We start from the raw sequence: 12,676 nt of genomic DNA, 5'->3' as shown, positions 1-12,676 counted from the left end.
AGGGAAAGAACGAGTTATAAAAGGTGTCTTCCAATCAGCTTGATCTGATCAATTTCATCTGAGAGGACTTTGGGATCTGGCTGAACCAACCTAAGAGATGCTAGCAATTCTGTTTGAAAACTTGTGGAGGATTCGTAGTGTTTCACAAGACTGTTTGCTTGTCTTTACAAAAAGAAAAAGGAATTCACGGAATTATTCAAGCAGTCAGCCTTGGTCCCTGTCTATACTCATCTCATGCTGCTGCCTGACATTCCTGCAGCAGACAGAAGCTTCCCTGCCAGACCATCCCAGCATATGCACATCTGCATGCTTATGCTGGCTCTATTTATCTCTGTTCAATGCTAGTACCACTAGGGCATGAAATGATCCCTGGGAAATCACAGAAATTAAGGGCTGGAAGGGACCTCAAAAGATTGTTGAGTCCAAACTCCTGCTCTGGGTAGGAATACCGCTGAGATCAAAAGATCCCAGAAAGTCTCCTCTTGAAGACTTTCAAGGTTGGGGACTGCACCACCTCCTTAGGAAATCTATTCCAGATTCTGGTCACCCTTACTGTAAAGAAGTTCTTCCTTACATCCAACCTGAAACCATCCTGTAACAGTTTATGGCCATTGTCCCCTGGGGTGCCCTTTTGAATAGTGAATAGTTTTTCTCCCAGTTCCCAATATTTACCCCTTACATACTTATAGATGGCCACCAAGTCCCCTCTCAGTCTTCTCTTCCCCAGGGTGAACAGTCCCAGATCCCTCAGTCTTTCCTCATAAGGTTTGTCCTCCAGGCCCTTAATTCTTCTTATGGCCCTTCTCTGGATCCTTTCAAGATTCTCCACATCTTTTTTGAAGTATGTCACCCAGAACAGGACACAGTACTCCAGCTGGGGTCTCTCCAGCACCAAGTAGAGAGGAAATATCTCTTCCTTAGCTCTGCTCACGATGCACTGGCTAATGGGGATACTTGGAATGGTCCTAGGGGGTACGTGCAGGCGGGTGGGGATGGAGCGCCACCACCTCCCAAGAGGAGGGCCAGGGCGGGGAAGCTCACATGCGGCAGCTGCCACCACCACCCATCAGCCTGGTGAGCTTCTCTGCCCTGCAGAGGGGCGCTGCTGCCCTCACTCCAGCCCAGTGAGCTTCCCTGCCCTGCCCCATCCCTTCTCCTGGGAGGCGGCGGCGCTCCATCCCCTCCTGCCCGTGCTCCGTCCCTGCCTCCCTGCTCCTCCACGTCCAGCTGCACACCACCCCCCCACCCCATCCCACTCTGCGTACAGCCACTGGGGCTATTTTGATTTTAAAAGGTTGAAAACCCCTGGGCTAACGCATCCCAGTATGCTATTAGCTCTGTAGACTACAGTGTTACACTGGTGGTTCATGTTCATCCTGTGACTAACCATAACCCCAAGGTCCCTTTCGACCAAAGTGCTGGCCACAACATCTCCTCCTAACCTATATTCATGTCATGGGTTACTCCTCCCCAGATGAAGCACTCTGCATTTATCCTTATTGAACTGCATCTGGTTCTGCTCCGCCTACCTTTCCAGTGTGTCCAGGTCCACTTGGATCTACATCCTATCCTCTAGTGTGACCGCTTTTTCCCATATCTTAGTTTCCTCTGCAGACTTGGCCAGCGTGCTTTCCACATCCTCATCTAAATTGTTGATAAAGGTGTTGAACAGCATGAAGCCAAGAATAAAACCCTGCAGGTGTGGCACTGGCCACACAGCTGTCCTTATGGTAGCCTGCAAAAGGCATTTGAATATTTTCATGTGCCTTCAGCCTGTGCTGGGCAATCCTGTGAGATGAAGAAAGTGAAAATGAAGAGTTTAATTCCCTTCTAAGATAGGATTCCAGCACCTCTATATAGAGGTCCAAAGTATGAGTACTGTGGGTATATCTATATGGCACCAAGGCAGCATTGTGTAGAGATACCCAGTGCTAGCTTTGGAGCAGAAGAAGTGTTGTTGCATCAGCACAACCCAGCACCAGTAAGAGAAACTTTACTTGATTCAGGAGAGGTGATGCTAAATTTCAGCTAAAAAAAAGGGGTCTGCAGTTTGTGTGACTGGAGAGCTGAAGTTCTTTCAAAATGTTGTAGTATAGATTAGCCTTCCTAATTCCCAGAAACACAATGGAACAAATAGTCAATAAACCTATCAGTTTATAAAAATTTAAAATATAATGATGTCATAAATTCCCGCTGACAGGGATTTGACGAGAAGACAAACTAACGTATTTTTCTTCTATGACTGAACATGCCTTGGGCATAAGAACAGTGGATGTGAAGTATCTTGATTTTTAGTAGAGCTTTTGCTACTGTCTTCTGTGACATTCTCATAAGCAAGCTAAGGAAATAGGATCTAGGTAAAACTACTGTGAAATATACAAATGTATGTTATATAAATGGTTGAAAAATCAACATATATAGATAGCATAACTGTCAAACAGGAGGATATATCAAGTGATCTTCCACAGGCATCTGTCCTGCATCTAGTACTGCTTAACATACTTTCATAAATTATTTGAATGATGGAATATAGTACACTTATTAAATTTGTAGATAATGCCAATTTGGGTTGGGTTGTGAGCATTTTGGATTAGGATTCAAAATACTCTAGACAATATGGAGGGATTATCTGAAATAAATATGATCCAGTTCAAAAGGTGCAAGTCTACTACTTAGTTTCATAGTTGTTAGGGGCTGGAAGGGACCTTACAGATCATCGGGCCCAGACCCCCTGCACTTGAGCAGTAAAGACTGCTGGGATCAGATGACCCCAGCAAGATGGGCATCAAGATGCTTTTTGAAGAGTGCCAGGGTGGGTGACTGTACCACCTCTGGAGGGAGCCTGTTCCAAACCCTCGGTACTCGACTTGTAAAGAAGTCTTTCTTTATGTCTAGCCTGAAGCGATCTTTAATCAGTTTGTGCCCATTATTTCTTGTTCTCCCCTCCAGCGCCTTGGTAAACAGATGCTCCCCCAGGCCCTGATGTATGCCCTTGATATAGGCTGCCACCAAGTCCCCTCTGAGTCTTCTCTTCTCCAGGCTGAACAGTCCCAGGTCTTTCAGCCTCCTTGGTCTCTAGGCCTCTAATCATGTGTGTTGCCCTCCTTTGGACTCTCTTGAGCTTCTCCACATCCTTCCTGAAATGCGGCGCCCAGAACTGGACACAACTCCAGCTGCAGTCTCACCAAGGCCGAGTAGAGAGGGAGGATGACATCCTTAACCTTGCTCAAGATGCCTCAGTAGATGCATGCCAGTGTTTAATTAGCTCTGTAAGCTACGGCATCGCATTGGTGGCTAATGTTCATTTTGTTATGTATCATGACACCTAGGTCTTGTTCAGATGTAGTGCTAGCAAGCATAGCACTTCCAAGCCTGTAAGTGTGTTGTGGATTATTTCTCCCCAGATGGAGCACTTTACATTTCTCCATATTAATCGACATCAGGTTGAGGTCTGCCCACCTCATGTGCCTGTCCAGGTCAGCCTGTATTGCCAGCCTGTCCTCAAGCATGACCATGCTCCCCCATAGTTTGGTGTCGTCAGCAAACTTTGCTAGTTCACTTTTAATACCCGAATCCAAATCACTGATAAACATGTTGAAAAGTACTGGTCCCTGAGAGATGCCACTGATCACCCTCTGCCATGATGACTCTCTTCTATCAATCAGTACTCTCTGGGTCCTACTGTGGAGCCAGTTACCTAGCCACCAGACCATAAAGTAGTAGAGGCCGCATTTTCCCAGTTTTTTCATGAGGACTTCATGGGAGACCAGGTCAAAGGCCTTTTTAAAGTTCAGGTATATGACATCAACCTCACTTCCCCTATGCAGGTGGCAAGTAACCTGATCATAGAAGGAAACGAGGTTGGTCTGGCATGATCTGCCTGTGATGAAGCCATGTTAGCTATCCTTCAGAATATTGCCTTCTGCTAGCCTGTCTGTAATGGATTCTTTGATGATTTTCTCCAGGATTTTACCAGGGATTGAGGTCAAACTGATTGGCCTGTAATTTCCTGGGTCCTCCTTTCTGCCTTTCTTAAAGATGGGCACCACATTGGCCTTCTTCCAGTCTTCTGGGACCTCTCCCAAGTGCCATGAGTCTTCAAGTAACTTTGTCATTGTGCAACCAATGGCATCGGCCAGTTCGTTTAGCAACCCCGGGTGTAGTTCATCTGGTTTTGCTGACTTGCAGATATTTAACCTTTATAGGTGCTCCCCCACAAGATCTACACCAACTATGGGGAGGTTGGTCACCCCCACCATGATCCTGTATCTTGTCAAGCAAGCTAACACCCTTGGATTGGTAGAATACCAATGTGAAGTATTCATTCAGGAGTTCGGTTTGGTCCTGAGCATCAGTTATCAGCCGTCCCATTTCATTCATCAGGGGCACAAATACCTAAGGGTACTTAGGTAGTACTTAAGCACAAATACAAAGTGAGGAATGACTGCCTGGACAGCAGTTATGCAGAAAAAGATATGGAGATTTAGATCACAAATGGAATGGGTTAACTATGTCTCAGAAAAGTGTAAACAAAAGTGTTATATGTTCGAGATCAAAGTAGTCTCTCTGTTCGCCACTAGTAAGGCATTAGATGTCATGTTATATCCAGTTTGAGGCACCACACTTCAAGAATGACATGTACCAAGTGGAAGGAGTCCAGAAGAGAACAACAAAAATGACAGGGAATGGATTACTCAGATATGCCTTATAGTTTCATAGTTGTTAGGGCTGGAAGGGACCTCAATAGATCATCGAGTCTGACTCCCTGCCCTGAGCAGGAAAGAGCGCTGGGTCATATGACCCCAGCCAGGTGCTTGTCCCATCTCCTCTTAAAGACCCCCAAAGTAGGGGAGAGAACCACCTCCCTTGGAAAACTATTCCAGATTCCGGCAACCCTTTCTGTAAAGAAGTTCTTCCTGATGTCCAACCTAAATCTCTGTCAGTTTGTGGCCGTTGTTCCTGGTTATTCTGAGGGGTGCCCTCAGATATGGATCATCTCCTATTTCTTGCTGGTCCCCCCACCGATGAATTTGTAAATGGCCACAAGATCCCCTCTCTGCCTTCTCTTACAGAGGCTGAAGAGTTCCAGGTTCCTCAGTCTCTCCTCTTAGGGCCTTACCTGCAGGCCCCTAACCATATGAGTGGCCCTCCTCTAGACCCTCTCAAGGTTATCCACATCCCTCTTGAAGTGCAGCACTGGAAACTGGATGCAGTACTCCAACTGCAGCCTGACCAATGCCGCATAGAGAGGAAGTATTACTTCCCTGGACCTGTTCGTGATGCACCTGCTAATACATGATAGAGTATGGTTAGCTTTAATGATTATTTCATCACATTGACAGCTCATATTCATCTTGGAGTCAACTATGAGACTGAGATCCCTTTCTGCTGCTGTGCTGCTGAGAAGTTCCCCCTCCAGCCTATAGGTGTGTTGGCGATTCCTTCTCCCTAGATGCAGCACTTTGCACTTGTCTTTGTTGAACTGCATCCTATTCTTTTCTGCCCACTTTTCCAACCTGCCCAGGTCCGCCTGGATTCAATCCCTTCCCATTAGTGTGTTTACTTTACCCCATAATTTGTGTCATCTGTGAATTTGGACAGAATGCTATCCACGCCCTCATCCAAGTCACTGTTGAAGACATTGAATAGCGCAGGTCCAAGGACGGAGCCTTGGGGGACCCCATTGCCCACATCTTTCCAGGTCAACACCGACCGGTCCACCACCACTCTCTGGGTGAGACCCTTAAGTCAATTTGCCACCCATCTGACCGTGCAATCATCTATGTCACAGCTGCCACAGTTTATGAGAATAGGATGAGATACCGTATTGAAGACCTTCTTAAAATACAAGTAGATGACATCTACTTTGACTCCTGCATCTAAGCATTTTGTGACCTGGTCATAAAAAGAAACAAGGTTAGTCAGGCAGGATCTATCTGCTATGAACCCATGCTGGTTGCCCTTCAGCATTATTTTTCCTGCTGGACTCCCACAAGTATGATCCCTGATAATTTTTTCAAAAGACAGAGATGAGACTAACCAACCTATAATTCTCTGGATCCTCCTTCCTCCCCTTCTTGAAAATAGAGACCACATTGGCCCTTTTCCAGTCCTCTTGGACCTGACCTGAGCACCATGAGTGCTCAAACAGCCATGCCAGTGGGCCTGCTGACTTAAACACATTCAGCCCCTCCAGGTGTCCCTTTACTAGGTCGTTGCTGACTGTTGGTGGGCTGGTGTTCCCCCTGTGCCTATCTATAATGTGATTGGGAGATCTGTCTTGATCCATGTTCAGGAATACAGAGACAAAAAACCTATTGAAGAGCTCAGCCTTGTCCCTTCTATCTGTCACCAATTGCCATAGCTTGTCCTGTGGGGGTCCTATGTTACCCTGTGCCTTCTTTTTTGCTCGCTCCCTATATACCTGAAGGAGGACTTTGCTGTCTTCAATTTTTGTTGCCAGCCTGAGTTCCATTGCTGCTTTGTCCTTCCTAACTGACTCCCTGCAAGTGCGAGCCAAGGAGGTATACTCCTCCTTGGTAACTACCCCCCTGCTTCCACAGCCTGTATGCCTCTTTTCTTGCTCCTAGGCTTTCCTGGATTTCCTTGTTTAGCCAAGAGGGTTTCTTGGCCCCTTTGCCCCCTTTTGCGCCAATGGGATTGTCTCCTTCTGTGCCCAAAGAATTGCTCCCTTGAGGAACAACCACCCTTCCTGAACTCCCATCTCGCCAATGCTCTTGATATTCAATGCCTTACTAACTAATCTTCTGAGCACATTAAAGTTAGAATTTCTGAAGTCTAGCACTCCTGCCCTGCTGGTTACTTTTTCCCACCCTACACCGGATAGTGAATTCAATCAATTGATGGTCACTATCCCCTAGGTTACCTTGTACCTGCAGATCCCGCACCAGGTCATCGCCTTGTTCATGTACTCTCCCTCTAAAGCCTTTGGGCCCACAAACCAGATGAGTGGCACAGAGCTAGTTTGCAGGCTAGATCAGGCCTTACACTGCCTCTGCCCAGCCCCACATAGTGAGATCAGGTCCTGGTGCTGTGTGCTGCCCTACCCAGCCGCGCACACTGTGCACCACTCATCATGCACTGCACTAGGATTGGCCCCTGGGGCCCCACACCACCTTGTATCCAAGGTTTGGGCCCCATGCTGTCCCTGCACTCCAGGATTGGGCCTACACTGCCCTGCATGCCTGATCTAGCACACAGGGCCAAGCTATCCAGTTCACAGGGCTCCCTACAGTTCTGCAAATCTGGCAGCAGGAGAGCAGGCACCACTCCCCTGATGTCAAATTTTCAGACCTTTGGGGAGCCCTGCTGGCTGGATGACATGGTTCCAGGAGCTGTATCTGGCCTGTGGGCCAGGGGTGGAGCACCCCTACTTTATCGCATCTAGTACTTGTCACAGTCAGAAACAGACCTTTTTGTCATACACTGGCAGTGTACCTAGGACCACCAAGAAATACAAGCCCCCCAGTCACAGAGTAATGGAAAAGTAGGGTTGGAAGGGACCTTAGTAGGTCACCTAGTATAACTCTTGTGCTTGAGGCAGGATCATCCCTGTCCTCCTGGTCTGGATTGCAGAGTTTTTTATAATCTCTCAGCAATCTGCATTGGGCGGGGAGAGGGGAGTTGGGGTGGAGCTCCTGGGCTTCTGACTTTTTTCTTTTTACAGACATAGCTCCTCCTAGATGATTACTGACCAAACACTTATCCAGCCTCTGGTGATGGAGATTCCACAGCTTCCCTAGGCAGTCTAATCCACTGCCTGACTGTTCTAACAGCGAAGAGGTTTTTCCTGATAACTAGACTTACTTTGCTGCAACTTCAGACAATTGGTCTCTATTCTGCTCCCTGCAGCAGTAGAGAAAAGGTGTTTTCCCTTGTCCTTAAAACAAAGTAAATATATGGTAGTTCTTTTGTTCTTTTATGTAATAATAGCTGTAGCAAGCAAAACAGCATCCAGTATCAGGTTTTGCAGCCCACTTGATTGCTGTCGTGGTACATTGCTGTTCTCAACTGCTTTCTGTCACAAGGTGGAGTTCTTTATAAACATCTTTGAACTAAGTTTCAAAATCCCTTCCTGAAATATTATGTTAGTACTACCTTTCTGGGAGTTCTGAGGTACAAAAAGGAAAATAACTTCCAGGGGATCACATAGTGAAAAACAAAATTAGGAATATAACTTAGTTCATATAATGCTTGGTCCTCTGCCTTATTCACAATACTAACTGCTTTCCCTTCCGGTAGAAAGAGACTTCTCTTCACCTAATATTTGGATTAAATTTGCTGATTGCATGATTTAATATTTTGCAGCAATATTTCATCCTGTTGATCATCACAGATGGGGAGATCACTGATCTGGATGAAACGAGGCAAGCAATTGTTAGTGCCTCTAAGCTGCCTATGTCTGTTATTATTGTTGGAGTTGGCAATGCTGATTTCAAAGCCATGGAATTCCTTGATGGCGACAATGGTGTTCTAAGGTCCTTGACAAATGAACCAGTCGCACGAGACATTGTTCAGTTTGTGCCTTTCAGACAGTTCAAAAATGTAAGTTACCTTTTCTTTTAATGTTTTAGGAAGAAAACCTATCCTGTTAATCCTTTGCCTACTCTATACAGTCATTACAGATTTGATCCAAGAGAAAGCATTTGTCTAGGAAACATATTAATCATATGATTAATGCATAAAACAAGTAACCTTTTTACAGAAAGTGGGCCTCCTTATTACTCTTGCAGCTGTTCCTGTTGCATGACGTACACCCACATGAGAGATTATATCAATACAGTTGCATCTGCTTGAATTAGCACCTTAAGTTATACTGACATCTATCCGGTTTAGTCTAGTCTTTACATACAAAACACAGGAGGATGGGAGAATGATTTGCCATCAAGCCAGTCTAGATATCAGCTTGTTGCTTGTTTCTCTCTTCCTGAAGTGAATATTAGCATTTACTCACAATTTAACAAAAAGATTTGAGAGACAGAGACTTCCACAGGGCAAGATCAAAAAAGACTGCAGCTGTTTACCCTAGAGAGGGACAAATAAGAGGACATGTGATAAAAACATAGAATAACAAAGAGAATTATAGGGAGGATTGGCTGGGTATGTCTGTTCATTCTCTTTCAAAATACAAGAACAAGTAGTCAGTAAATGAAACTGAAAGGCAGAAAAATTATTAGTGAAAAAGGATTTTTTTTTTCATAGAACATAGCATGTGGTTTTCACTGCTGCAAGATATAGGGCCAGAGTTGAGGCAAGATTTGAAAAAAAAAAAAGACTGAGACATTTATTTACCATATTTCTCAGTGGAGCAGTCAACATTGTATAGAAGTCGACCCCATTTTTCTGATCCAAAAAGTTAGGAGTTTCATAGATCCGGTGTTTAAGTTGACCTAACTTTTTGGATCAGAAATATGAGATCAACTTATATCAGTCCCTGTGCGCCCTCACTGCAGGTCAGGCACCTGGGGAGTGAACACATGCAGCAGCGCCACTTGCAGGGGGCAGAGCTGGGCTCAGCATTCAGCTGGTGTGGCCCAGACAGCGCCACTCTGGATGGAGCCAGGCTTGGCATTTGGCTGGTGTGGCCCCATCCCCTGCGATTGGTGCTGCCTGGGCCACGCCAGCTGAGCGTCAAACGTGTCGCTGCTCACAGGGGATAGGATTGCACCAGACTGAGCCCAGTGCCACTCACAGGGGACAGGGCCCGGCTTGGTGATCAGTGGGGTGGCTCAGGCACTGCCATTTGCAGGGGATGGGGCTGGGCTCAGCACCTGGCTGAGCAGCATCTCCATGGTGATGCCAAGGCCAACAGGTCACACTCAGGCTAGGCCCAGGTCCCATGGTCTCCAGCAATAGGGATGCTGTCGGTAGGTGAAGAAGGTTGGGTTGGGTTGAGTCAGGGCTGGGCTTAGGTGATGCTGGGGTGGGGGTCAAAAGTATTGATATGGTGTATAAGTCGAGGTAGAAATGTAAAGGTAAATATTTTGGTTCCAAACCTCAACTTATACAGTGTGAAATACGGTATCTGGATAACAAGAATATCCAAATCGCTATATGGAGGAGCGGGTGGGAAGGACAAAAAATGGAGATAATGGAAAAGATGCCCTGAGGTGAGCCACAAACTGAATGTGAATGGCAAAAAAGAAACTTCCCCAGCTGCAGGATTTCCAGTACCTCTTTTTCAAACTCTGGTGCTAGACATAAGAGAGGGAACGTTGGCCAGATAGAATAATCTAGAAATAGGGCTGGAAGGAACCTCAGAAGGATATCTAGTCTGACCCCTTGCTCAAGGCAGGACTGTCCCTGACTAAACCAACCTAGCCAAGTGCTTGTCTAACTAACACGCTTTTAAAAACTTCCAAGAATAAAGATTATTAGGGTAGCCTGTTCCAATGCTTATCCAGGATCATAGTGAGAAAATTCTTCTAACGTCTAACTTAATTTTCCCCTGCTGCAATTTGAGATCATTGCTCCTATTCCTGTTTCCCATGGCTACAAAGCATAGTCTATCTATTGCCATCTTTCTAAACACCCTTCAGGTATTTGAAGATTGTAACCGATTTCTCCCCTCTCTTCTCCAGATTATATAATGGCATTTCATTCAGCCTTGCTTTGTAAGTCATGTTTCCCAGATCTCTAATCATATTTGTTGTCCTCCTGGACTTTTTCTAATTTGTCCACATCTTTCTGGAAATCTGATACCCAAAACTGAACACAGTACTCCAGGAAAGACCTCACCAGTGCTGAATAGAGCAGAAGGACCACTTCAAAATATGGATGAACCACAGTCTGATTGATTCTGGTGATTTCTGGGCTCCTTATCAAAATTTTAGTTCTTTTAACAAACAATTCACTGGGAGAGAAAGCAAATACATGCCCCTAAATGTATCTAAAATGTCATTATGCATTCTATTGATAGTGCTGTAATCATTTTTCAGAATTACTTTAGTCCCTAGTAATCCATGGGAGTTGAAGCTGGAGATACTGGCATATGGGCCCTTCCTTGTATTAAGGGAATGATGTATAAACGAGCCACTTATGTACTGTAACATTGGTTTATTTATACTGGCCTCCCTCAACAGGCTCCTCAGGAAGCTCTTTCCAAGACAGTCCTGGCTGAAGTTCCTAAGCAGTTGGTGTCCTATTACAAGATGCAGGGATGGACCCCTGTGAAGCTACCTGAAGCAAAGAAAGAATAAATTAGAGCATGCTTATTGTGTACTTCCCCCAAAACTGGGAGAGCATCTCTGCATATATTTTTTCTCTATCACTTCTGATCTGTGTCTGTTTTATATCCTTGGCTTTCTGTGTATGTTAGGAGTGAGAAATATAAATATGAAAAAAATGTAACTGCTGGCAGGTTTTTGGCAGAAGAATGAGTTAATGAAAGTAAGCTATTCAATAGAAATAGCAAAACTGACCTCCATATTGCAAGAATAACACATAAACAGCTTAGTTTCATTGCTTGGTGTAAGCCTGATTTCAAAACTCCCATGACAACAGTAGGCAACCTTTTCAGGCTGCGGGCTGGAATGACCCAACTTGGGTAGAAGTGAGGAGGTGTGTGCTAGGACCCTGCTGCCACTTCTTCCTACTACAGCAAGGGGAAGCGCCCCCAAGCCTGCTGAATGCCACCAAAGCTCTATGTTTGCAGACTGGATCCAGTGGCTTTGCAGGTTAGATCTGGCTCAAGGACCATAGGTTGCCAATCTTTGCCATATGGTGTGTCAGTCTGCCAAAAGCTGCCATCCAGGTAACATTTTTTTTCTATGATGAGTATAAGGAACACAAGTTTCCATGGAACATAGCAAGATCATGTTTGCCAATATGCAACACTTACTGCACTTCATTGTGCTACACCAGGGGTTGTCAACCTTTCAGAATCAGTGGGCCAGAATAATGGCAGCTTGGTCCAAAGCGGGCCGGTGCTTTGGAACCATCTGCTGCAGGAGCACATGTGAACCCTGCCTCACTGCAGAGTTGCTGATGATATCCAGGCTGTGTAGACTGGGTAAAATCGCTCACCAGGCTAAATCCAACTTGCAGGTTGTAGGTTGCCAATCCCTGTTCTAGACAGTTTCTTTTCTGTCAGATTAATTTAAGGGAGACCCTTTTATATCAATTTGCATCAAAGTTGCTTGTTGCCTGGATTATGAGGCAAAAACTAACAATTTTTATTGCAACTTTATAAAGTATTACCAGTATAGCTTGGGTTTTTTTTAAAAAGAGATTATATTTTAGTTACCAGATTTTGCAAGAATAACCTCTATTATATTTTCTTTTTTTACAATAATTACTTCTATGTGCCTTTTTTGCATGGAGCTTTTGTTATGAACTAAAAATCACACTTTATTCCATGGTTCATAGCCACTTTTGAGCAATAGGAGCCGAAAGAATAAATATATCTCTCCTCAGTTCAGCAGTTACAAACATTAAAAATGCTAAATGTACCTGAATTATTTCCTACTGTCATTTTTTCAGTTCAGGATTACCTCAGAGGGAGCAGACAGGATCCAGACTATTAAGAGGTGGTCCTACTATGAAGTAGTTGGCAAAACTACATCATTAAACACATGATAATCCTACAGTGCTGTGTAGCCTAGACAGAGGTTTATTGAAGGCTGCACAGAAATAGGGGAATATATTGGGTTTGGTT

At 45.0% G+C, this 12,676-nt stretch overlaps 1 protein-coding gene across 4 annotated transcripts in view; it reads left to right on the top strand.

Annotated features, from left to right (window-relative positions):
- CPNE1 (copine 1) overlaps positions 1–12,476 on the top strand; it is an 85,389-nt gene extending 72,913 nt beyond the window's left edge. For all 4 annotated transcript variants that reach the window (XM_025214667.1, XM_006032908.3, XM_006032909.3 and 1 more), the window contains 2 exons: positions 8,329–8,565; positions 11,103–12,476. In XM_025214667.1, coding sequence (XP_025070452.1) covers positions 8,329–8,565; positions 11,103–11,219 — 354 coding nt within the window. In that variant the 3' untranslated portion in view covers positions 11,220–12,476. The remainder of the gene's footprint in view (positions 1–8,328; positions 8,566–11,102) is intronic.
- The last annotated feature ends 200 nt before the right edge of the window (positions 12,477–12,676 follow it).

This window comes from Alligator sinensis, unplaced genomic scaffold (genome assembly GCF_000455745.1).
Source record: "Alligator sinensis unplaced genomic scaffold, ASM45574v1 scaffold249_1, whole genome shotgun sequence".
Taxonomy (NCBI): Eukaryota; Metazoa; Chordata; order Crocodylia; family Alligatoridae; genus Alligator; species Alligator sinensis.
Note: the sequence above shows the minus strand (reverse complement) of the source record. Positions and strands in the feature narration are given on the sequence as shown.